The sequence below is a fragment of the Prunus avium genome, chromosome 1 (assembly GCF_965620075.1).
Source record: "Prunus avium chromosome 1, drPruAviu1.hap1.1, whole genome shotgun sequence".
Classification (NCBI taxonomy): domain Eukaryota; kingdom Viridiplantae; phylum Streptophyta; class Magnoliopsida; order Rosales; family Rosaceae; genus Prunus; species Prunus avium.
In genome coordinates, this window is record NC_142284.1 from 17,600,680 (window position 1) to 17,625,300 (window position 24,621).

Genomic DNA, 24,621 nt, shown 5'->3' on the forward strand with positions numbered 1-24,621 from the left:
ATTGTTAAGTTTTAGATTTTCCAGGCGAGTAAACCCCAGCCATGGCTTCCTTCAAGGACGCAGACCCAACCCTAGGGTTCTTAACCTGAAAGGATGCCGACGTCATGCTACCACGACCCACTAGGATTAAGAACAAAACCCCGGCCCCTGTTCAAAGTACCGCAGAGCAAATCCTCCGTGAGGCACGTGAGTGCCAGGAGGCTGAAATCCGACCTCCCAAGCAGAAGATCACTGATCCCACCGAGCTCGCAGATTACCGCCTCCGAAAGCGCAAGGAATTCGAAGACCAAATCCGGCACGTGAGGGGGAATGTCAGAGACTGGATCAAGTATGCGCAGTGGGAGGAGTCCCATAAGGACTTCGAACATGCTCACTCTGTTTGGGAGCGTGCCCTTGAGGTCGATCACCGGAACTCTACCCTGTGGCGCAACTATGCTGAGGCGGAGATGAAGAACAAGTTCATTAACCATGCAAGGAATTTGTGGGACCGTGCCGTCACCCTCTTGCTTAGAGTTGATCAGATTTGGTACAAGTATATTCACATGGAAGAGATTATAGGGAATGTGGCTGGTGCTCGGCAGATATAGGAGAGGTGGATGAATTGGATGCCGGACCAGCAAGGCTGGCTCTCTTTCATCAAGTTTGAGCTTCGCTATAATGAGATCGAGCGTGCTAGAGCAATTTTCAAGCGTTTCGTGCAATGTCATCCGAAAGTTGGTGCTTGGATTCGGTATGCCAAGTTTGAGATGAAGAATGGTGAGGTTGGGAGGGCAAGAAATGTATATGAGAGAGTAGTGGAGATCATGGGCGATGATGGGGAGGCCGAGCAGTTATTTGTGGCTTTCTCTGAATTTGAGGAGCGGTGCAAAGAAACTGATAGAGCAAGGCGTATTTATAAATTTGCACTTGATCATATACCCAAACAAAGGGTTGAGGATTTGTATAAAAAGTTTGTGTGTTTGGAGAAGCAATATGGAGATAGACAAGGCATTGAGGATGCGATTGTGGGAAACATGAGATTTCAATATGAAGACGAGGTTAGGAAGAATCCTCTTAATTACGATTCCTGGTTTGATTATATAAGGCTATAAAAGAGAGTGCAGGAAAAAAGACAGAGTTAGAGAGGTTTATGAGAGAGCTATTGCTAATGTTGATGCTCAAAATGGTTCGGCCAAGATTGAGTCCAACTTAGTGATGAGGTGTGGTGGATGATGGGTGAAGGTGAGGACCTTTAGCATGATAAATATATGAAAGACAAGATATATGTGGTTCACCCTTAATGAATGGGCTACGTCCACGGAGAAGATGTTCTCATTATGATAATGTTTACATTTGTACAAGGGGATTAGACCCAAAGATAAATGGAAGAAGGCCTAGGGCCTAAGGTACAAAGATAGGAATCTGAAGACTAGGGGTCAAGTGCCCAGGTCCGGATACCCAGGACCGGTTTCTACAACACTACAATTGGAAATAACACTGACAGAGTCTATGGACAAGCACTTTGTAGAGGGGATGTGAACTTTACAGTTTGTCAAAATTGCATCTATGAGGCGAGCCAGGAGCTTTTCAAGAGTTGTGATACGAATGATGCAACGATGTGGTACGAAGTATGTCAAGTCTGCTATTCCTTCCAGATGTTCTTTTCATTGATGGTTTACGTTGGAAATTATCCAAAGCAGGATAGTCGGGAGAAGAGAGTGTCAAATCCGGGTAGCTTTAGTCATGTTTTGATTTATTTGATGAAAAACCTGTCCGATGAGGCTGTCTTTAATCCTTCTAAGCATATGTTTGCAACTGGGGAAGTAAAATTTTCAGGGAAAAAAAATATTTATGGTTTGCAACAGTGCACGAGAGACATCTCTGAAAGTAACTGCAAAACATGTTTGGTTTTTGCTTTAGGGGATCTTTGGGCTTGCTGCTCTTCTAGCCAAGGTGCTGCTCTTTAGCATGGGAAAGTGATATATGTGATGCATAAAATTAATTGCATGGAAGGTCAGTCCATGGCATTGCAATGTTATGTTGTAATAAAAAAAACTGTTTCTCCATATTGTAAAGTAGTAGAAGCATCACAGACATGCAATGCATGTAGAGTGCGATGCAAGTAATTAACAAGTAGAAAGAGAAGTCATGAAGGTCCGCATTCTTACGTACTCTCCTTTCAATTATATGTAAAACTCAGTTTGGGATTTTCCTATCTGATTGTAAGAGTGAATTTCGCAGCAAGCAATTTCAGCCATTTCTAATTTCTTGTGGTATGATAAAAAAAATAATGGTATTTTTTCTTTTGGTTGAAAAAGGCTGATATTTCGTAGAAAAACAATCACAAAGAGACATTACAAAGGGTGTGGGAGCAAAGTAGCCCATCTCCCAAAGGAAGCTCGATAGAACAGAAACATAAATAGACTACTTCAAAACACAGCCCAAAAGTGTATTCAATTTAGATTTTAAATGATTTTAAAAGAGTTATAAATTTTATGGAGTTTAATTGAGTTTAATTGAGTTTAACTGAATTCTACAAACTCCACATATCTTTTGATTGAATTCGTGTATAGATTTTAACTGAGTTTGTTAGAGTTTTATTATTGTTTTTAATGGAGTTTATAGCACTCAAAAAACAAAGAGTTTAGGGTTGATGATGGTGGTGGTGATGACAGTGGTGGTGATGGTGGTGGCGATGATGGTTTGTGGGTGATGGTGGGGAAGGTTGTGGTGGCGGTGATGGTGATGATGCTGACAGTGGTTGTGGTGGTGGTGACGGTGGGGGTGATAGTGGGGGTGGTAATGGTAGTGGCGATGGGAGTAAGGGTGGTGGTGGTGACAGTGGCAGTGATGGTGATGATGCTAGCGGTAGTGGTGGTGACGGTAGGGATGATGGTGGGGCTGGTAGTAGGGTTGGCGGTGAGTGGTGAGGGTTGGCGGTGAGTGGTGGTGTGGGGGGGTTTTGAATGCACCCAAACTTTTAAGAAGTCTTTTAAAGTCATGATTGAATACACCTAAATTTGAATGGAATTTAAAAAGTCTGAATTGAATACACCAAGAATTGTATAGACTTCTATAAGATCGTGAATGAATACACCTGAACTTTTAAACTTCTTTAAAATCTGTTAAAAGCCTAGCTCAAAGACAATCTTCACAGTGACAAATGTCGAAACTCCCTTAGAGCATTTCCACCCATTTGTCATGGTAAAAGGTAAGGGGAGGCAAGAGTTGTTACTATTCAAACAAATAGTGCATGTCTTAGAAATTTTTTTGCTGGTTTTCCACCTATTGCCATGGCAACCACTATTCACATGAGATATGATGAGAGGAATTTGTATAGAGTTTTGATGTGGGAAGTGAAGAATATGACTAGGTATTTATAAATAAAAAGATTCTGAAATTTTTGTTATTTTTTTCAATTTTCTTGTTATATAAATTGATTGCTTACTTCATAATGACGTCAGCGTTAAATCATCTTGCCCAGGCAGCAACCGAAGCAAGTCTTGCCTTGGGCCTTGCCCAGGCTGGTGGAGCCCAGCGCTTGTCCTGGTAAGCCTTACCCGCTGGAAATAGGATTAGGGTCCTAGAGGGCCTCTTGCCTGGGCTAACCCCTCCCACTGGAAATGCTCTTAGTGTTCCTCATTCATGACCAAGGGATGGGCATGGAAGATCATCCCTGCTCAAAACATGCAAAAGTGAGGATGGAGGTCTGGATATCTAGATTTCCAGGGCTCATCCTCAATAGTGCCAGTGAGGCCAAATGGTCCGCCACTTGATTTGCCTCCCTTGGGCAGAAATTCGAAAGTTCTAGGCACCTAATAAATATTTATGTAAATTCCCTTCTCCCAAGTACTTGAAAAAAAAAATCACTTGTATAAAAATAAAAAAATAAAAAAAAGCCTTTTTTATTTAAAACCAATTCAGTTCTAATCTTCCTATCTTATACACGACTAGCACCTAACTTTTAACCGTGGTAGCAATGTAACTTCAGATCAACCTTTGCTCTGCTTCTTTTCTAACCCTCGATATCTACCTCTAGTCGAAACTTTGTCCCGCTTTCAATTTTTGCCGGAGAAAACTATGAGTGTCTTTCCTATCTCTCAGTCTTCCTTGTTTTCTCTTTCCTTCCTCTCTTCTTTCATTGTGTCTTCGTCCCTCTCTTTCCATGCACGGCCCCATCCTTCTCCTCTCTCGCCATGTAAGTAACCCCCCAGCGCAGCAATGCACACAGCAATAAACCAATGCACGTCCCCAGTCGCTTTCTCTCTCATTTTCTCTGTTCTGTATGGGGTATTTTAACAACAGCATTTGCTTTCGCCTGTTCTTATTTGCAGAGGCCAGAGCTCAAGAAATCAGAAAGCTTCAGGCTTCGTTTGGTATCTGATTTTCATACAGTTTCAAGTCTTATACATGTGTTGATCCGAGTGTAACCAGCGCCGACGTGATACTGTGAGACCCAATACCCACCCAACATGTACCTTTTCATTCTTTAGAATCTATACCATCTCTTACACTACTTCCTTCTCTCTTTCTTTCACATTCATTTGTTGAGTAGTTGGCCAGAGGTTGAGGGAAATGTTCGGGCCAAAGTGTTGCATATATGGTGTTTGTTGAAACGTCTAAATGAGATCCAAAGTAAACCAAATACGCTTTCATGGTCTTTTAGACTTCAAAAACAATTTTCAGATACAGTACCAAACATTTCTCAGATTTTGCAGTAACTATACAGCCCAGATTTTTAGATTGTATCCTGTTTTTTTTTTTTGGGTTTTGTTGGGTAACAGATTTATCCTTGTTTTTGAATAGGAAATTTCAGATCATGAACCAAACTAGCCTCAGTTTGTTTTAGCTTTTTTCTAATCATATCTGCTTATGAGTTGCATTTTTGTCTCCTGCAGTCTGGTCACTCTTCTCCGACCCAACTAGCAATCACCAAGGATCTTGGATTTACAATGTAAGAGTTTTGACTCTCATTTTTAATATGTATATATGCATATTTTGTGGTTTTTTTAGTTTTAGTTTCTAGCTGCTATAATCTGGGTCGGTTTTCTCATTTTGATTCTTTATCAAATGTGGGTGCCATGGTTGTAGACAGAGGTCAAAATATTTAGTATATATATTGGCAAAGCGGTAGGATTTGAGTTAGGCAAAGGGCTATAGTCAGGGGTAGTTATCGGTACAAAAGTGATGCTATTTTATGTTTGTACTCCTGTACTGCGTTCTTCTTTTTATTTATGTGTTTAACATCGAGTTAGGCAAACTCGCAGAAGTCTCTGAAGCGGAGAAGCCTAATATCTCCAGTGATGGGGATGCTGCCAATTCAACCCCTGAAGTATATCCTTCATCTCTCTCGCCTAAATGTTCGTTATATCATCGACGCAAGAAAATCTCTCAACAAAGCTCATTCTCTGCAACGACCCCTCCCTACAACAATCTTACATGGAATTGTCACAGACATTCTATGAAGCCATGAAAGCTTGTGCATCTCTCAAGTCAATACCCATTGCCAGAAAACTCCATGCCCAACTCATTTCCATAGGATTGGACTCTGCTATTTTCCTCCAGAACCATCTCTTGCACATGTACTCTCAATGTAGCTTGATAGAAGACGCTTGTCGGATTTTTTACAGTATTCAGCATCCTAATGTGTTTAGTTGGAATACTATGATCAATGGATTAGTAGATTTGGGTCGGATAAGGGAAGCAAAGATCTTGTTCAATGAAATGCCTGAGAGAGACTCTGTCTCTTGGACTACAATGATGTCTGGCCATTTTAATAATGGGCAACCAGTGGATGCAATTACAGTTTTTGCTGCAATGGTTCAGAATTGTGAGAGTTTTTCCGACCCATTTTCCTTCTCTTGCGTAATGAAAGTCTTGGCAACATCAAATTGGCTCTTCAGCTGCATAGTCTTACGGAGAAGTTAGAATTTGGAAACAACATTACTATTCAAAATTCGATTATCGATATGTACATTAAGTGTGGTGCATTGAGTTCTGCTGAGAAAATGTTTTTGAGGATCCGAAGTCCTAGTTTGTTTTGTTGGAACAGTATGATATTTGGTTACTCTAAACTTTAGGGGGTTCAAAGGGCTCTTCATATGTTTTTTCAAATGCCTGAACGTGACTGTGTGTCTTGGAACACCATAATTTCAATCTTTTCTCAGCATGGGTTTGGGGTTCAGAGTCTCAGTATGTTTGTTGAGATGTGGAACCAAGGTTTTAGACCAAATTCTATGATATATGCCACCGTACTTAGTGCATGTGCAAGCATATATGATCTGGAATGGGGTACCCATTTGCATGCTCGGATCATCCGTATGGAACCAAGTCTTGATGTCTTCGCAGGTAGTGGACTGATTGATATGTATGTGAAATGTGGACACTTGCATTTTGCACGGCAGGTGTTTAACAACATGACAGAACACAATGCAGTTTCTTGGACTTCTTTGATCAGTGGAGTTGTCCGGTCTGGACTTGAGGACGAAGCTTTAGTACTGTTTAACCAAATGAGAAAGGCTCCTATTTCCTTGGATGAGTTTACTCTCGCAACAGTTCTTGGGGTTTGTTCCGGCCAAAAGCATGTTTTAGTTGGGGAACAGCTCCATGGATATACAATCAAGGCTGGAATGATCTCTTCTATTCCTGTAGGGAATGCTCTTGTTACGATGTATGCAAAGTGTCAAAATACTCATAAAGCAAATCAGACATTTGAGTTGATGCCATTCAAAGATATAATATCATGGACAGCAATGATCACGGCATTCTCTCAAGTTGGTAATGTTGAAAAAGCTCGAGAGTATTTTGATAAAATGCCACAGCGAAATGTCATAACTTGGAATTCAATGTTAGCAACATATTTTCAAAATGGTTTTTGGGAAGAAGGCCTAAAATTGTATATTCTAATGCGAAGGGTAGAGGTTAACCCTGATTGGGTCACCTTAGTAACTTCAATCAGTGCATGTGCTGATTTAGCAATATTAAAACTTGGGATCCAAATTATAGCTCAAGCTGAAAAAATAGGGCTTGGTTCTAATGTTTCTGTCACAAATAGCATTGTTACTTTGTATTCACGATGTGGGCGAATTGAAGTAGCAAAAAGAGTGTTTGACTCAATATGTGACAAAAATTTGATTTCTTGGAATGCGATTATGGCAGGATATGCCCAAAATGGTGAAGGTAGGAAAGTGATTGAGATTTTTGAGAATATGTTGAAAACGGACTGCACACCTGATCATATAAGTTATGTATCTGTTCTATCAGGATGTAGCCATTCAGGGCTCGTAATAGAGGGGAAACACTACTTCAGTTCCATGACTGAAGATTTTGGCATCAATCCAACATGTGAGCATTTTGCTTGTACGGTAGATCTACTTGGCCGGGCGGGGTTATTAGAGGAGGCCAAGAATTTGATTGATACAATGCCCTTTAAGCCAAATGCTGATATATGGGGGGCTCTGCTTGGCGCATGTCCGGTTCATCGCAATTTAAAGTTAGCAGAAGTTGCAGTGAGAAATTTGCTTGAATTAGATATAGATGATTCTGGGAGTTATGTCCTTCTGGCTAATACATATTCTGATTGTGGACAATTAGAAGCTTTTGCGGATGTGAGAAAAGAGATGAGAAAGAAAGGAATTGAGAAAAAACCTGGTTGTAGCTGGATAGAGTTTAATAATAGGGTACATGTGTTCACTGTAGATGACACCCATCATCCACAAATGAAGGACATTTATAGAATACTTGAAGAGATAATTAAGAAGATAGAAGATACCGGTTGCTATGTCAATCCAATTAGCTCATTTCTTTCTCAGTGTTATCACAGGGAAAAGCTTGATGTTGTTGTTGAGCTGCTTAGAGTGCCTGCTTGATGCCTATCTGCATAATGTGAAACCTTCAAGTTTCCCATGATTGTCACTTGATAATGAAGCTGATTTCCCTTGATACCTCAAAGGAGCTTATAGTGCTGGATAGATACCAGTTTCATCATTTGAAAGGTGGATTTTGCTCCTACGGAGATTACATGTGATCTCTGGTATGCAATATATTCTCTTACTATCTATGCATTTATCCTCTGTTCCTTGTGGCTACTGTTATCACTAGTTGTTTGAGGAAGACCACTTGTTTCGAGTAGATCTATTACTCTGTGACACATTTATTTACACTCATTTATGTATTCATCCACTAATAGTGAGTTTCTCTTTATGGAACTGCACCCTGAGAAAATAATGAGACCAGAAAAATTGATGGTTCATTTACACCTCTGTTTTGCAGAATGTGATTCTCTAGCCTTCACCTTGAAGACACGACATATGTAATGGATAGGTTCATAATTTTATAAGAGTCTGCTGTAAGCTGACAAAGTGATGGCTCATTTGGTAAACAATCCTTTTTATCCTCCTGAAAGTTATGTTCTTTTTTTCCATGTTCCTCTTGAACTATTACTCATGAATCATGATATCTAATATTACAGACGAGTTTCTTTATCAGCTGTGACAGTGGTCCGCATGTTCAGCATTTATTTGATGGCCCATGTAAGGTACTTAAATTTGAAAATTTGCAAGCTTTCTTATCACTTCAACTGGAAATATATTTTGATCTCTTTGCACATTTTCAGTCTTTGTTAGTCTCGTATTTTAACAAGGTTAAACAAATGGTTATACATTAGCGTTTTGGACATAATATTTCTATGGAAAAAAATGTGTACTAATTAACCAAAAGAGTGGGAATAAGCATTTGGACATAAGATGTTTGATGTGTACTATTTAAACATCATTAGATGTCTTTAGAAATCTGCATACGTTGTTGAATGTTACTATTATTAGTTGTAGCGTTATATGATTCATACAAAACTATAGCATATTGGCACTGACATGGCAAGATGTTGGCTGTAGGGTTATTTTTAAAAAGCAGAAATCAAAATCCAAAGATATATTGAACTTGGGTTGTATTTAGATGTGTGGATTTAAAATGATAGATAACGAGACTACTTAAATTTGACTATTTAAGATAGGATGGATTTCAAAACTTTAGAGAAAAAAAAAAATCATTTCAATTTTTCTCCCTGAATCACTTAAATATATAAATTTCTTTTTTTTATTTTTAAATTTCCTGTATTTTTAACATTTGATGCAAGCAATTAAACTAGGTAATCAAATCCAAATCTCCCATTGCAAATCCATATAAGGCAACCTTAGTGTTTCAAACAAAAAGTAAAGAAAGAAAAAATGTTTTTCTTTTTCAATTTAGTTTTGATGCAGGATTCACATTGCTTAATTTTTTCTTTCCCCTTCTCTTTTCTTTTCTTTTTTTTTTTCCTTTTCCAGACCATTGTTTCTTTTCAAACCCTTGTTTCTTAGCTTTCCTAGTTTTGGTTTTTATTTTTCTTCTAAAAAAAATTGTTTCTTTAGGTCACTCTTCTTTGTGTTTCAAGTGATCTATCTTTGACTATACTCAATTGCTTGCTTATTGAATATTAACTGCTTAATTTCAAGCAGCAAACTAGATGGTATTTTGCTGCCGCCCACACCCAACTGCATATCCTTATCTTGCAATCACATAGTTTTAATCCTTGCTTCTTCTGATGCGTTGTTTTGTCCCACGGTATGTGTTGAAATTCAGTAAATATTTTTCATCTAGAACTCAGCATATGAGGTATGCCAGGTATAATGTAATCATGCCTTTGTTGATTTCATATTGCAGAAACCCATGTTCTGGTGCTAGTTGATGCAATTTTGAATAATTAATAGAGCCTCTAGTATCCAGTTCCACCTTCATATGATCCACATGGGCACTGAGCCCTCTGATTTGCTTGACTTATGAATGGAACATTCAGATTTTTCAAGCAACATTTTAAAGTTCCCACCCATTAATGTGAATTTCTCATGGGTTTTTTTTTTCTTTGTAGGTACCAATTTCTGAGTTTGGATGTCATAAGGAATACCAGCCATGGTCATTAAACTCGCCAAAACGAGTTAATTTACAATGCCATGGGACCTTGGTTCTCAATGAGAAGTGAAAAATAGGACTGCTTGCCTTCATAAATATTTTTGCGCAGTCCACGATTGGCTGCCAATAGCTCAATGCAAGCCAGTGGGAGAAGCCAAAATGTGTTTGTTACAGCCATTTTGAAAAGTAAAGGGGCTTGTAGATCTAGTGGTTAAGATAAAGAAGAATAACCTAACCTTTAGTGGTTGTTAAATGCGCATTAAATCCCTTTTCCCTTCATATAAGCTGACAATCTCAATTAACCTGTAAATTGTGCTTCACCCGATTTTAAAAATACCATTGTTTTTCATAGAAAAGAGGCTAAGGCCAGGGAAAAGGGTGGCGATCGTCTGAACATTGACTTGAGCTTGCTTGAGATGCGGGATAAGTGCTCTATAACTAAAACATGGATTTCAGGGGTAAATGATTTTACCCATTGAAAGTTGTACGCCGGTTAATGTGTACACTATTAAGCCAAAACATCGAATTTCTAATGAATGACTTCAATAAGCAACCAAGGATTGCCAAAACAATGAGAGAACCCAAAATTATTACATGAGCCAATAAATTGTAAGAACACCCACTGCTGCTGCCATAACATGATTGATTAGAGCATAAATTCCAATTACACGTTGGAATTTTAATCTTAGTGTTCTATTGCCCCCTTAAACTCTGTTGAATTTAGCATCAACTCGTCTATTAATATACTAGGAAGATTAGATCCTGGTCCTACATCCATTTTCCTATACAAAAGTTCAATAACCTTTTGTCAACGGAGTCTAACCTAGTGAAAAAGGGTCTTGACTTACAAACCAAAGGTCTGCGTGTGTATCAAAAAACATTATCCTTAGAGTTTAGATTATCGCTTGTACTGAAAAACGGCTCAATAACTTTTATTGTCGAATTAATTTTTTGAACCATTCTCGTCCAAAAAAAAGAAGAAGATAGAAGATAGTTTCTGTTTGGGCTTGGGGCTTGGGGCTTCGGGCCTCAAATTACAAAGGAAAAGAAGCCCAAACAATAAGAAAGAAGAGAGTTTTAGATGTCTTGGCTCACGTTTCCGTACTTATTGTTCTCTTTGTTTTCAACTCCAATTTCAGTTTGAGTTTGGTTCATTTCGTTTTTGGGTCATTGCTTATTTCAGTTTGAGTTTGTTGATCTTTTGCAAATGGTTTGTTTGAATTGGAACAGAATGCCATATAAATTTTCCATTTTGAATGCCCATATCCGGGTTACGTCTATTTTGCATTAATTTCTTCTGTGATTGGTTATTAGATTGTTGTTTCATTTAGGAGAGGGAGCCATAGCATCCCACCGCCTTTTCGTAATTAGCTGTGGGAGGACTTCAGGTGGGCTTAGCCTTGCTCATCTTAGTGAGTGGATCAGTTTTGATAGATTCAGTGTTTATTTTATTTGAATTATTTCCATTATCAGATTTTAGTATGTGATCTTTCACTCAGATTTATAGCATGTTCTTATCATATTGCAAATACATGCATGTCACTTCTAAGGGGGAGGGTGCTCATGTACCGGTTTTGAAACTAGTACTGATGATAAGATACATTTTATTATGTAACACAATTGTTTCATTTAAAATTGTATTTTCATGTAAGCCAAATATGAATCCTACAAGATGATTTTCGAAATGAGAACATTTTTTTGCTTTTTCTTCGCAACGGAAGTTCCGGACAAGTATTGCTTAGATTGTTGATTTTGCCTCAAAAGGACATTAGCATTGCTTAGATTGTTGATTTTTCTTTTTTCACTTTTTAAATGATTTTCCAATGTGAATAAGGTGTGGGACACAGTAGACACCTAGAATGAAATGATCATGCAATTTGTGAGTGTCCACGTATATTTGCACACTTCGCTTGTGATGACTGTTGGAGTAATAACAACACTATGTAGGATAAGGGACTAAATGCTAGTACGTATTTAAAGGACCCTGATAATGTGCACTATTAGACATGGATAGACAAACTAAAATAATGAAAAGTCTTCTATCAAAGCTAGAGAAGCGTCATATATGAGTACTTTGTCAGTGAATTAAACACTCTACTGAGAGGAGCAAGTGTCCTCCATGACATTTGCAATTACCTCAACAATTTTCATTTCCAAGGCAATTTTAGTATTTTCCTATCTTTTTCTACCGTTTCTACAGAAAGAGAACCACTCAGTTTTACATGGCTTTTGACTAATCATCCCCTAGAACTAACATTGAAAGTATGTTTTGGTCAATTGCGTCTAAGAAATTTGAATGAGTATCTAACTTGTTGTATGCTGGCAATGTTCTACGAGCATGGTAGTCATATAATTATGGTATGTTTGTATGATGGGCCAGTAACCTTTAGGGATTTATAATTGTATAAGTTGCTTTCTTAGATTTGGTCACATGTGCATAAAGATTGGTGCCTTGTTTCAGACTTATCATTTGCAATTTTTTGAAGCAGCATATAACTTATACTGTTATTACACTTGCTATCATGTTATGGTTGTAGTTGGTCAAAATTTTAAGAAACAGTGTTTAAGAAGTCTGCTGAGATCATATGGTTTAAACATGCTGTGCGACGTATTTTTTTTATTTTAATTTTTAACTTCTGTGTTGGTAGTTGTGATTTTTCCAAATCCTTAGGACTTTTCAGTTATTCGCATTAGTCTTTGTGTAATCTTAAAAGCCTAGACACAGAAATTTATAAGTGAATCACTAATCCACCCACGTGTTTGCTCCGTTCACATATTGATGTATTAGAAAACTGTGGCTCGATGCAGCCTGCAAAACTCTTATATGATTGTCTTCCTTTTTTATGAACTTTAACATGACTCGTTTGTTTAGATAGTCAGAAAGGGAAAAAGAAAAGAGATATTTAGTCATATACTCATTCTTAGCACTAAAACTATAAATAAACCCTGCACCATTTAATTTCTATAAACAAACCCAAAAAACACCCAAAAAATGATAGCTGGCCCTATTGAATTTAATTTTGATTATTAAATTACTTTGATGCCCTATTGAGTGTTTTGGGTTTTTTTTATGAGGTTTTGGGGTTGGGTTTGTTTTAAGAAATCAATAGCAGTTTTGCAATTTAAAAGAAGTTAAAAGCCTTTTTGTTATGTTGTAAATAGGCTTTAGGTGTGTTTCTAAAATCCATTTCATATAGGATTTTTTTGTATAATTTGGGCTCCTATATTGAGTATAATAGTGAATCTCCCTAGGTTGTGCCGTTGTTTTTTCACTGATTAAATTTATGTGCCATCAACTAACTGACTGCATTTTCTGAAGCTGGGCAGGTTCTCCAAACATGGGAAACAAGCCTGTGAAGCAAGAAAGCGAAGAAATTTTCTTGAAAGTTGTTCTCCGTTGGACCGTACATATGTTAGGTGGCTTGCTCGAGATCTTGAGAGGATTCACGGCTTTACACCAGCTAAACCTCGTGCTGTGAAGCCCCCAGATCATTATATTGAGTACATGCATCTGAATGGATGGTTGGATGTGGACTTGGCTGATCCTGATCTAGCCCATTTATTCAAGTAGATAGTGAAGGTGATGTACTTAAAATAAATATTTGGGGGGAAAGAAAGATTTGCTTTGAACTAGATCATTGTTTAGTATTACTGGATTGGAATTTGAGTATATATCATGAGTTGTAGGATACCACAAATTTATATTTGAATGAAGCATCTCAAACCTCCGATTGATGAAAATTAGAGTTTGGAGAAATTAAATTAGAGTTTGGATAAAAATAAAACCCCAACTTTACAATCCGTAGAAGATGCTTCAAAATTATTTACATTTGAATTTTCATGATATGAAAGTTTCTCATGTTCACCACGACAGTAGCAACATCACATCAGGTTTACAAATCATTACCAAGTCGCATTTACATATCTTTTACGCATCCGTCAATTATTGGACCTAGAAAAGAAGCTATTTCTTCTGTGTTGGGCATTCCCCAAGTACAATTGGAAGGTATTTAGGTATTAAAAAAAAAATAGCATTCGCTGGCCTGACAACTTGGCTGGGAACTTGGTTCTTATCAAGATCTAAAATATCGATAATATCAATTGAAATGACCAATATTATTGCTTTTTCGGGAGGAGGATATTTTGGAACCTATCCATCTAATTATCGATAATTCCAAGGATAATATCGGAAAAATTTCGGCCCCCAAAATTTCACTCTCTCTTCATCAGCATTTGGACAAAGTATCAATATCGATAATATCAAGAATGTACATGGAATGGGAAAAAAAACCCACAATGCTCACACAAGGGCAACGTCAACCAATCTCATATCCATATGGGTGACATGTTAACAATTACATGCAAAACTATTTTGGGTATTGAGATGGAGAAATTTTTATAATCATCCAATATACATATGGCATGTGGAAATATTTTATTTTTATGTACAATGTGTATTGGAGAATATTTTTACATGTCCCATGTATATTGAATGGTACTCAAATTAAAAACATTGGACTTTGCAGTCACAATATAATTGGTTAGACATTTCCTGATATTTGTATAACACAAAATATATATATATAAAATCTGTAAAACACCGATAATAAATAAACTATTCTTTGATAAGCAAATAATAAAAAGAAAAAAGAAAAACGAGGGTAAGTGCTTCCCTCCATGTCTACATCCGAACCAAATTCCCTCCTTCTTTCCTTTCCCTCGTTTTCTGCTCTCTCTCTCTCTCTCTCCCGCTTTTTTATTTTTCCCAAACACCAGATCTCACCTTCTCACCCACTCCACTCCCCCCACCTTCGCCTCCAAACTTTCCCTCCATTTTCTCCCCCCACTTTTTCTTTTCGTTTTTTTTTTCAATTCCCTCCAATTTCTCTCGATCTCTTCCTTTCTCCTTCCCTCCACCAAACCCACCAAAAAAAACCCGCCCAACCCACAATCCGGTTCCGGTCGCTGGATGTCGGGCTCTCGGGCTCATGACCCGCCGGCTCAACCGCCCCAGCCGATCATGCAGCAGGCCCTCAAGCGGCAGCTCGCCTTCTCCTCCATGAAACCGCCGTTTTCAGCTACAGCAGACTACCACGGCTTCGTTCCCGACCCTCGCCAACTCACTGATTCAGAAGCTTATGGCATATACGTTAAGACCTCTGTGAGTTTTTGTCTCATTAATCTTGGTTTTTCTTTTTACTGTTATTTGTTTATGTATTTATGTGTTTATTTTTTTTGGACTATTTTGTTGGAGATCTGCATGATTAGTGAGTGTAATTACTCATTTGGGTTTTAGTTTACTGAAATTAGTTATTGGAATTAGTACTTAAGGTTAGGATTTGTGGAAATTGTTTGGTTTTTATGTTAATAATTGTGATTTTAGGTGAAATTGAAGATTGTATTAGTGTGTAATTACAGTTGTTCCTAATATCAGTTTTGACATGATCGATGAAGTATGTGGTATGGAAATTCTATTGGTGTGATTACAGTTGGGGAAGAATATGGTAGTCTTCACTCCCAATCAACAAGGGCAGATCTTATTGGTAAAAGAGGAAAAGAATGAAAAGGCACATTAGGTTTTTGGTAATTAGGTGCAAATAATGACTCGTCAACGATGCTGTTTACAGTTGTGCCTATAGTATTTTATTACAATCTAGAAATTAAAATCCTATTATGCCTGGACCCCTTACATTCACTAGTGGACTTGTGTTTGCATGGCAAGTGCATCGATTTACACTCTGGTATGTTTTGTACTTTGCTTGCGTTATGAGTAGTATTTTGGTGAGTTGAATGTATAGAAACTAATTGAGGTAGGTTTTCGTTTCCCAAGTTGGCTGTTTCATTGGGCCAGTATCATTAAAGCTTCTGAATCCACGATGAAATATGTATGATTTATAGAGTTGCTATTACTGTTCTATGTTACGTATACTTGCTGGCGTGATCTTTTAGTGGCAGTACTACCTTTTGAGAAAGTTGAAATGATTGTCTAGCATCTATTCGTAATCTAATTTTGGAGTGGTTCTGTGGGAGGTGCTTTTGCTCAGTAGCTCTTTTATTCGAAGAAACCCAAGTGCTTCTCCTTACATATTCACTTGGAAGCGCTTCTTGAGTAAACAGCTATCGAGCATTTCTCTAGGAATCACTACTATAACCCCATAAATCATTTGTTCTTTATTTCGGTCAAACACTAAAAGCAGACACTGCCAAAAGCAATTCCAAGCACACCCAATGCATTTTTCTATACACAACCAAAAGTTAAAAAAATTAAAGAAGCTGTCTGTGTCTCACTGGATTTGTTGGATTTGGTATTTGTTAGACCAATCTCTCCACACTATCTTGAACTAGGTTACAATCACTGTAGATGACTGAATAATTTAGTTCATCTCAGCCTCTGGATTCCTGTATGGTTTGAAGTGCTCAATGGTGCCAATTTTAAGGGTTGGTCGTAAATACCAGTCTTAACCTGCTAATGGGGGATGCTAGAGGTTAGCTGACCACAGATCGATCATAGCAGTATACACGATTTTGTGCTTCATAAAGAGCTTTTGCAAGTATGTTCTCGTAATCATTTGTCTGTGACATGCCTGATTATATCCAAGTGAGGCTACAAAAGATTGGAAATAGCAGCATAAGTATCTACGCACTTACATGATGAAGCTTTCCTTGTCTGAGGCAAAGTCAGACTTGAGACTATTTTGAAAAACAAAAGAACAAGAAGAAGAGTAACTTTTAATATTCTCTTTTCCTCTTGATGTATCCTTTCTTCCCAATAATTATTCATAGAAATCTAATGTATTGCCAACAAAGATATACATCCCTTAAAGTGTGGTTCTTTTTACAACAGAAGATAATAGACTATTTGGAATGGGAACAGTGCTGTCCCTGTTTAATCTGTTATCTTCTATTCTAGTTCTTGTCTTTTGGCATCGGGTCCCCTTTAAGGGTTTTAAGTTACTTCTTCACGTGAAGGGCCTGCCTCACTTCTTCTTAGGGCATGCTTCTTGAGGACGCTGATACAGTTGCACCCTTGTTGCGGAACTGGCTGGCTGTCCCAAGATTCTTTTGCTTTTCCTTCTTATGATTACCCCCCATGTTTACTGTATTTGAGTGTGAATACATATTGAATTATTCCAAAAATAAAGTTTGAAATGTTGCTTGATATGCGGTGTTTATTCTATTTAATAATCTTGTATTGTAAAGGAGTTCATGATGCCTTCTTGGCTGACTTACTGTCTGGGAGTTAGCATGTAAATGCTGGAGGTTGTACTGTTTAGACTCTTGTGTATTATGAATATTCATGTATCATATACAAGGTTTTTAGTACACACTTTTGAATAATTTATAGAGGAAATTTATAAATGTAAATTATCTAAGATGGTTTGGGAAATAAGAAAAGTAAAAACATTTGGTTTTACCTTAATAGTAATGATGTTTATTTCTCTGATGTGGCTTTGCAGATGTTAGAATGCACTAGAGATTAGCATGTATTTGTAGAATTATGGATTTATGAATCGTTCCATTTATAAGTTGGGAAGCTTCCAGTTTTCTTTGTAGAGCATAGTCCGCTTGAAACGTAGATTGGTTTGTATGATGTGCTAACATCTTTCCAGCTAATGTACCTGTATGCTTAATTATAATAATCATTCTCTTCATAGTCATTATGTATTTTCAATTGATCAATTATTTTCATTTTATAATTACTTATATGATATGGTTTGTTCATTTGATGCTAATTTTTTGAATAAACTGAATGGTGGATTAGCAGCTAAAACGGAAGAGTGATGCGGCAGATTACGAAGCTGAGTCTAGTGATAGGACAGCTGCTCCTGGATATACTGAAGTAGTTACCAGCCCCCTCCAGACTCCTGTGTCAAGCAAGGTGGGAAAGGCAAACAAAACATCAAGGCTGACAAAGTGCAGCAGATCTGGACCCCAGATTCCAGCTTCCAATGTGGGTGAGTGTTACTTAAATCTGTCAAGTGTGCTCCCATACTTGTAGTTCTATTATATATGTGAGGTAAGGTTTAATTGAGATTTGAAGAACGGATTAGTTGTGTTCCAAAAAGAATGAATTAGCTGATGCTATGAGAATTTATGGGATGTGTTTGCTTGATTACTCCCATCTAATCTGTATAATTGACAGGTTCTCCTTCTGGGGCTAATCTTACTCCGGCCGGACCTTGTCGTTTTGACAGCTCCCTAGGTAACAGAACGATTTCCTATGTTTTTTGTTAACTGATTTTGTCATTTAGTTATTTAGGTTCTTCATGAGAAAAGCAAGTTAATTTTTTCATTTGTTGTGCAAATATTACGGCAATGTCCTATTATTGCCATTCAGGTCTCTTAACAAAAAAGTTTATCAATCTGATCAAACATGCAGAAGATGGTATTCTGGATCTCAATAATGCTGCTGATACTTTAGAGGTGACTACTTTCCTATTTGTTGTAATGTATTCTATGTCAAGGATCTGTAAATTATAAGTGTTTTTTTTTATGTAGGTGCAAAAGAGGCGGATATATGATATAACAAATGTTCTTGAAGGAATTGGTCTCATAGAAAAGAAGCTCAAAAATAGAATTCAGTGGAAGTAAGGGATTAGTTGTATTTGTTTCCTGAAATTTTAACAGCTATTTTTCCACTTTATTAAGTTGTAAATATTCAATTATCCACTGTACATTAGAAGTTACTCAAAATTGAGTGATTGGTTGATTAGGGGACTTGATGTTCAGCAAGCCTAATTGCAAAGTTATAATTTTCTAGGCCTTGAAGCAGTTGCCAAGAGAAAAAATTCAATTAGCCACAAAGTTTGGTATTACTGGAACCGTTGACCCTCCTGCTATTGCAATCAAGGGCACTCCTGAATATGTCCGTTCAGCCTGCGAAGCTAGCTTAAAGCGTCTTGGTGTGGACTACATTGATCTGTATTACCAACATCGGGTGGACACTTCAGTGCCTATAGAGGAAACTGTGTGTGATTCTCTTCCTTATTCAGCTGCAACCACCATAATTGTATAATGTTAGTAATTTAGTACTAAACTCTGCATGTTAGTTTGATTAGATACCTTTTTGTTTTCTTTCCGGAGTTTAGATTGGTGAGCTGAAGAAACTGGTGGAAGAAGGGAAAGTAAAGTACATCGGTTTATCAGAAGCTAGCCCGGACACAATAAGGAGGGCACACGCAGTTCATCCCATCACTGCTGTACAAATGGAGTGGTCCCTCTGGACTCGTGATATTGAGGAAGAGATTATTCCACTTTGCAGGCATGCTCAAAATCCTATTTGAGCTATGCAAAATTGGTCCTCTGAATTGGTTTCATAATTCCATATGTAGTTAAGAGGGAAATGATTGTGCAAATGTTGTCAAACTCAAACTCTACCTATTATAACTCTAATATGTGTCAATCATTAGATGGTGTAATGTTATCACGTACAGGGAGCTTGGCATAGGTATAGTTCCGTATAGTCCTCTTGTAAAAAAGCCCTACCAGGTATTTGAAACAGTCCTCTTATCTATCACCTGTGGTTTGAATATTGCTCTGTTGTCTCACCTCTATTTTTCCATCCAAATTTCAGCTTCTGAATGTTTGGATTTTGAGGGAATATTTGGAGCTTGAAATGCAAATCAATGATCCTCGAGAGAATTTCAAGTTTGCTCTTGAGCGTATAATTGATGATTTTATATTTATGTGCTTTTTGGCTGGAAATGATTTTCTGCCCCACATGCCAACTTTGGAAATTCATGAGGTTCTACTAAACTTCATTGGTATGTAGTGATGGGAATACAATATGAAGCTCGAAACTAATTTTTTATGATAACTACTTATTTCCAGTGTGCAGTTGACTTGCTGATGACTGTCTATAAGAAGGAATTCAAAAATCTCGGTGGTTATATGGTTGATATGCTCCGGGTATAACGTGATTAGCTTTGTTTCAGTTACATTTCTTCACCCTGAAAAAAAAATGTGGATAAGATCATGACCATGCCGCTTCTTTTGTGCTCAAAAGCAGGTCAATGACAAGAAATCAGGATACATCAAACTATCCAGGGTTGAGAAATTTATTCTTCTTGTTGGTGCTTATGAAGATAAAATTTTCAAGAAAAGATCAGAACTACGTGAGCGTAAACTCAGACGTCTTTTCCTTAATAAAGATTTTGTAAGTGCTTGTTGCTCAAGTATCATTCATCATTGACAATATTGCTTGTATTTGTCTATTTTTCCCATTATGAAACAAATGCTGAATTAATTGGTTGCCAGCTAGAGGATGAAATTGATGCTGGAAGTTCAACTACTGATTCAAGCAGTACTTGTGCATTGCCTAATGGAGAAGAATCCGAAGCTCTGTCACTTGGGACGATTGAAAATATGCGTTCTCAAGTACGCTGTTTTTTTTTTTTTGGGTGTGTTTTCTTTAGTACCTGCGGGTTATTTTGCTTGATTACACACATATACATGGAATAAAGCAGTTTTACTATCTACTTTGTGACCTGCTGAAGTGTTTTTGGTATCATTTATATTGTATTTTTGCAGATAATAGGAAATACAAAGGAGTTTAAGCAGAAACTGAAAGATAGCATCAGAAGGAAATCTGATCTGTTTAAGAATGGTGATTTAGGGACGGACAAAGTATGAAGCATCCCCTTCTGAAACGTTTACATCCAAGCATATAAACAAATATTATTACATGCTTTGCTGATTTCTTCCACAGGTACAATATGCTGCTGCAGGCTACAAGGAAAGATATTACAAATACAAATTTTCTGCTGAAGGGCCAGGGGATATTGAAAGCAAAAGAAAGCAAGTAGTATGTGTGGCTTTCATAAATTTTATCTTATACTTCTGTAGTCCCCATGATGTTTTCTTTTTTGTTTCTTACAGAAGCTGCACTTTTTTCTTTGTGAATGGAGGGCCAAAGGTGGCACCAAAACTATTCATCTTTCTGAGTTTTGATAAATTGTTTGGTTGATTGTTTGCAAACCCTACACAAAATTAGATGCGATCTTGTGTTATTCCAATAGGGTTTTTAGGGTTTTGGTAGTACATTTTCTTCTTGTGTCTTTAACAGATATTTTATTTATTCATTTAATTTTAGATTTCCCCTTATTTGCAAATTCCAATTGCTGACTTACTTTAGGTTAAATACTACACTGAAGGACTGCTCTGGGTTCTCTTGTACTATTTTTCTGGTCCCCCATCATGGACATGGTAAGACATATGTAATATGGACTTCAGTTATTTACTTGATATTGGTATGAAAAGTAGTGTTACATTACATTCACTGTAATATCCTATCAGGTTTTATCCTTTCCATTATTCGCCATTTGCTTCCGACCTAAAGGGCCTTGGTCAAGTGAAACCTAAGTTTGAAAAAGGTTCCCCATTCTTACCTATCGATACTCTCATGGCTGTGTTACCACCCAGAAGGTAACTATGTTTCTTTGTTTTGTAAGTTTGGTCTTACCAAGTTCTCCAAGAAAATAATACAAATGTTCTCCTTTGTAGTGCTCATGCACTTCCGAAAGTTTATCAGACACTTATGACAGATGAGAGTTCTACCATTATTGACTTTTACCCTTCTGGTAAGTACACTTTTGTAATATCAGTTATGTTAGTCCATGGGATCTGATAGAAATTAATTGCAAGCTATGTTTCATCTGTAGATTTTGAAATTGACATGGATGGGAAACGCTTTACATGGCAGGTTTGTCTTCTCTTCTTCCCTTATATGACCATTTTCTGAGATTCAACTAGTGATTGTTTTCTCTTTTACCTTTTAAAATTGTTTTTGACTTTATCATCTCCAAAAGGGCATTTGCAAACTTCCTTTTATAGAAGAAGAACGGCATCTATCTGAAACGAGAAAGTTAGAGAAGGAGTTGGTGGTATGAAACTTTTTTATATATTTTAATTTCTTAAAGATATGAGATACTTTTCCATTCTTATATATAAAATGTCTTATCAGTTTGTGTTACAATATGTGTAGGGGGAAGGCAGAGACAGGAATAAAGAAAAAGTTGATCAATTATTTGTTCTAAGCACACACAATATGGCATCACAGATTGTCCCACTGTTTACAAAGGAAAACTGCCCCATCAAGATTGACAACAGTTTGTGGTAGGTCAATTATCTTTCTAAAGTCTTGTCTTTGTTACTTTGCCTTTTTCTTTGTTCTTTCATGGACCTCTTTTGCAGTATTTTCCAAATGTTAATGTTTATTGATAAGTTCTCTGCCCCTTTTCAGTTCTGGAATTAGTGGTTTTTTACGTCTTCATGAGAATGCTTCCAGTGTTAAAAGAGGATATCATAAACTTCAAGAACACTCTGTCTTGTGAGTAACCAAACTAACGAGTCGTTAATTTTGATCTTGTAAATGTTTTGCTGTCCTGAAGGATAAGTTTTATGAATTTGATTATGTTACAGATGTGTGCGATATGAGCTTCCAAACGATTGTCCACATGTGCCTCGTTTCCTTGCTGGTGTAGAGTTTCCTGTCAAGGTATCCGAACTTTCAGAATTTGCAATTATTTTCATGAGCTTGAATGGTCTCGTGCATATATGTTTCTTTTCGTATCTGTTTAATGTGATGGATTACCTGCTCTGCCACTGCGGATATGATTAGTTCCTTGCTATATAGCACTGGCTTAATGAGTTTTTGGTATTCTAACTAACTACATTGTTGGGATGCATTTTCGAGTTCAATAGTTAAATGTCCTCACTACCTAATATACTGTCCTTAAACTAGCATAAGAGAAATTCAGTGGCATGTTATAATTAAGCCCAATTTGTAACATTTTCCATCTACATTTGCAGACCATCACTGAAGACGATCTTATGGAGACAAAACTATGGCACGAATATCAGGGAAGCACACGCAGCACCAGGTTCTTTGGCTTCTTGCTCTGTCTTCCATTTGTTATTCACATCTATAGCTACGAATTTCTCTTTAAACTCATTGTTCAATAACGAAATGCAATGCAGCAGTCAGCTTGTTCAGGAAAGGTTTAGAAAACCAGATAATATGGGAAATCGAGGCTTCTGGAACAATGCTAGATTCACTTCTAGCTCTCCGAACATGATACACAAATTTTCTGGCACTGGATGGGGTTCTGGTAGAGGGAAAGCAATTGCAAGTCCTGATTTTGGAGACCGATTTCATGCTCCAGGAAGATTACCTTGTGAAAGAGTAATGTCATCTAGCTCATATTCAGCGAACGGTGCGGTAGCATACAAAAAATCCTCTCTTAATGAGACACCTGTTTGTAATGAAAAGTGGAGAGTTGCTGGTTCTGGTTCAGGAGATCAAATACGAACCCTTAGGGATTTGAAAATATCGAAGTTGTCATCAAGCCAGGGCTGGAGGCCTAATGGAAGAGTTCAGTCAGCAAACAATGTTTTCTGGCCATCTAGAAATGGCTTCACACCTGACACAAACCATGCTTGGCAACATGGTCAGTGCCGCGGTAGAGGCCATCAGGACTCCTCGAAGCATTATTCACCTTTTGTTGCTAACCGTTCATCCCAAGCCAGTGGGAGTGCGCACTTTGTTCCACGTAGTTGGGATACTGAAGGTAAGCCCCGCTGGTAGCTAGTTAACACAGCTCTCTTTGCTTGGCTGCCAAAAGAGCGAGAAAAGCACTGTTTTGTACACATTTCATCTATTTTGTATTTTACGGCCGAAGGCTGAAGAATTTTCGATCTGCTAGCTTTTTCCTATGCTTCACAATTTCTGCAATTCCATATTTTTGGTAATTATGCAGGGCATTCTACTCAAGAATCAAATAATGTTGGGCTAAATGTATAAGATAAAAAGCTGCAGGCCGTTCTTGTATTAACAATTTTTGGCAAGAAGATAAAAGTCCTTTCTTCTTCAGTGCCGCTTCATCAGCATCTGCAATTCATTTATAGGTTGCTTGTTTTACCTAAGTTTCATTTCTTTTGAAGGTTCATAAAGATTCCCAATCCTAATATACCACAATCTAGACTCTAATCTAATGGCTCCGAATGACATGAGAATGACATGATCACCACTCAATTTGTTTTTCCATTTCATTTTAGAATGTTGTCTCAGTGTTTAGGGTTTAGGGTTTAGTCGCAACCCATGCCCAAATGTATTGGTGCTTTCCAAAGATCCTGCCCCTGAATTATGTCGGAGTATATTTGGGCGTTCATTTTATATCCTTGGAGATATGATTTGTATGATCTTTCCTTAGAGCTATAAGAGTTTTCTTGCCCATCTGGCTATACAAAATCTGATAACACAGCGTTGGAAAAACGCTCTGGAAAAGGGGCCTACGATAGCACGTGAAAAACGCTATGGTAGAGTTCTGGTTTTTATAACGTCGGTTGACACAATTTCGTATAGGGCTATTATATCTTTCTATAGCGTTTTTGTAGTTCTATCTATGTCGATTTGTGGTGCTCCGCGGAGTTGTATTCAGTATATATGCAATGTAAATTTTAGTGATATATGTACGAAAAATGCAAACATTCGATGACTATTATATTTGTTTTAAGACCCTAAATATTACATAAAAATATTAATATATATCTTAAAATTTAACCCCTTTTTTTCTTTCTAATAATAAAATTTTAAATATCTTTTTTTAAACTCAAACAATAGTCGAACCATTAGCTTCTTTTTGAAAAATTATAAATAAAAAACTCCCTAACAGCTTCAAATGCTAAAAAGTACTATCA

The 24,621-nt window shown here is 37.3% G+C and overlaps 2 protein-coding genes and 3 pseudogenes across 5 annotated transcripts; all 5 read left to right on the forward strand.

The window, feature by feature from the left end:
- Positions 1 to 41: 41 nt before the first annotated feature.
- Positions 42 to 4,937, forward strand: LOC148297455 (uncharacterized; annotated as a pseudogene).
- LOC148297456 (pentatricopeptide repeat-containing protein At2g13600 pseudogene) lies at positions 3,943 to 10,280 on the forward strand (annotated as a pseudogene). The gene is made up of 7 exons (XR_015833137.1): positions 3,943 to 4,177; positions 4,314 to 4,428; positions 4,878 to 4,933; positions 5,247 to 8,011; positions 8,251 to 8,354; positions 8,450 to 8,515; positions 9,884 to 10,280. The product of XR_015833137.1 is annotated as a pentatricopeptide repeat-containing protein At2g13600 pseudogene (transcript).
- A 2,911-nt stretch (positions 10,281 to 13,191) lies between these two features.
- Positions 13,192 to 13,528, forward strand: LOC148297457 (uncharacterized; annotated as a pseudogene).
- Positions 13,529 to 14,657: 1,129 nt separating this feature from the next.
- LOC148297458 (transcription factor E2FB-like) lies at positions 14,658 to 18,827 on the forward strand. Of its 3 annotated transcripts, none has more exons than XM_088247156.1 (6): positions 14,658 to 15,085; positions 17,687 to 17,879; positions 18,068 to 18,127; positions 18,263 to 18,348; positions 18,424 to 18,512; positions 18,686 to 18,827. In XM_088247156.1, exons 1-6 carry the CDS (start codon positions 14,894 to 14,896, stop codon positions 18,690 to 18,692), a joined length of 627 nt encoding a protein of 208 aa, XP_088103282.1. In that variant the 5' UTR covers positions 14,658 to 14,893; the 3' UTR covers positions 18,693 to 18,827. The 3 variants fall into 3 exon arrangements, with proteins under 3 accessions (XP_088103282.1, XP_088103284.1, XP_088103283.1); XM_088247158.1 differs by having other exon boundaries at positions 18,305 to 18,348; XM_088247157.1 differs by having other exon boundaries at positions 17,690 to 17,879.
- On the forward strand, positions 18,690 to 23,656 carry LOC148297459 (5'-3' exoribonuclease 3-like). The gene is made up of 19 exons (XM_088247155.1): positions 18,690 to 18,892; positions 19,014 to 19,186; positions 19,335 to 19,413; positions 19,499 to 19,688; positions 19,763 to 19,833; positions 19,934 to 20,080; positions 20,182 to 20,301; positions 20,455 to 20,550; positions 20,633 to 20,728; positions 21,059 to 21,129; positions 21,220 to 21,348; positions 21,427 to 21,503; positions 21,585 to 21,625; positions 21,732 to 21,806; positions 21,908 to 22,038; positions 22,166 to 22,252; positions 22,345 to 22,420; positions 22,735 to 22,805; positions 22,903 to 23,656. The coding sequence occupies exons 2-19, from the start codon at positions 19,131 to 19,133 to the stop codon at positions 23,507 to 23,509; spliced, it is 2,220 nt and encodes a 739-aa protein (XP_088103281.1). The 5' UTR covers positions 18,690 to 18,892; positions 19,014 to 19,130; the 3' UTR covers positions 23,510 to 23,656.
- Positions 23,657 to 24,621: the final 965 nt, after the last annotated feature.

Coding starts and splice junctions, on each gene's coding strand:
- LOC148297459 (XM_088247155.1), top strand. CDS start 19,131: ATGGAGTGGTCCCTCTGGACTCGTGATATTGAGGAAGAGATTATTCCA. Junction 21,807..21,907: donor AGTTAGAGAAGGAGTTGGTG/GTATGAAACTTT, acceptor CAATATGTGTAG/GGGGAAGGCAGAGACAGGAA. Junction 22,421..22,734: donor GTGTAGAGTTTCCTGTCAAG/GTATCCGAACTT, acceptor CTACATTTGCAG/ACCATCACTGAAGACGATCT.
- LOC148297458 (XM_088247156.1), top strand. CDS start 14,894: ATGTCGGGCTCTCGGGCTCATGACCCGCCGGCTCAACCGCCCCAGCCG. Junction 17,880..18,067: donor GATTCCAGCTTCCAATGTGG/GTGAGTGTTACT, acceptor TATAATTGACAG/GTTCTCCTTCTGGGGCTAAT. Junction 18,349..18,423: donor ATGCTGCTGATACTTTAGAG/GTGACTACTTTC, acceptor TTTTTTATGTAG/GTGCAAAAGAGGCGGATATA.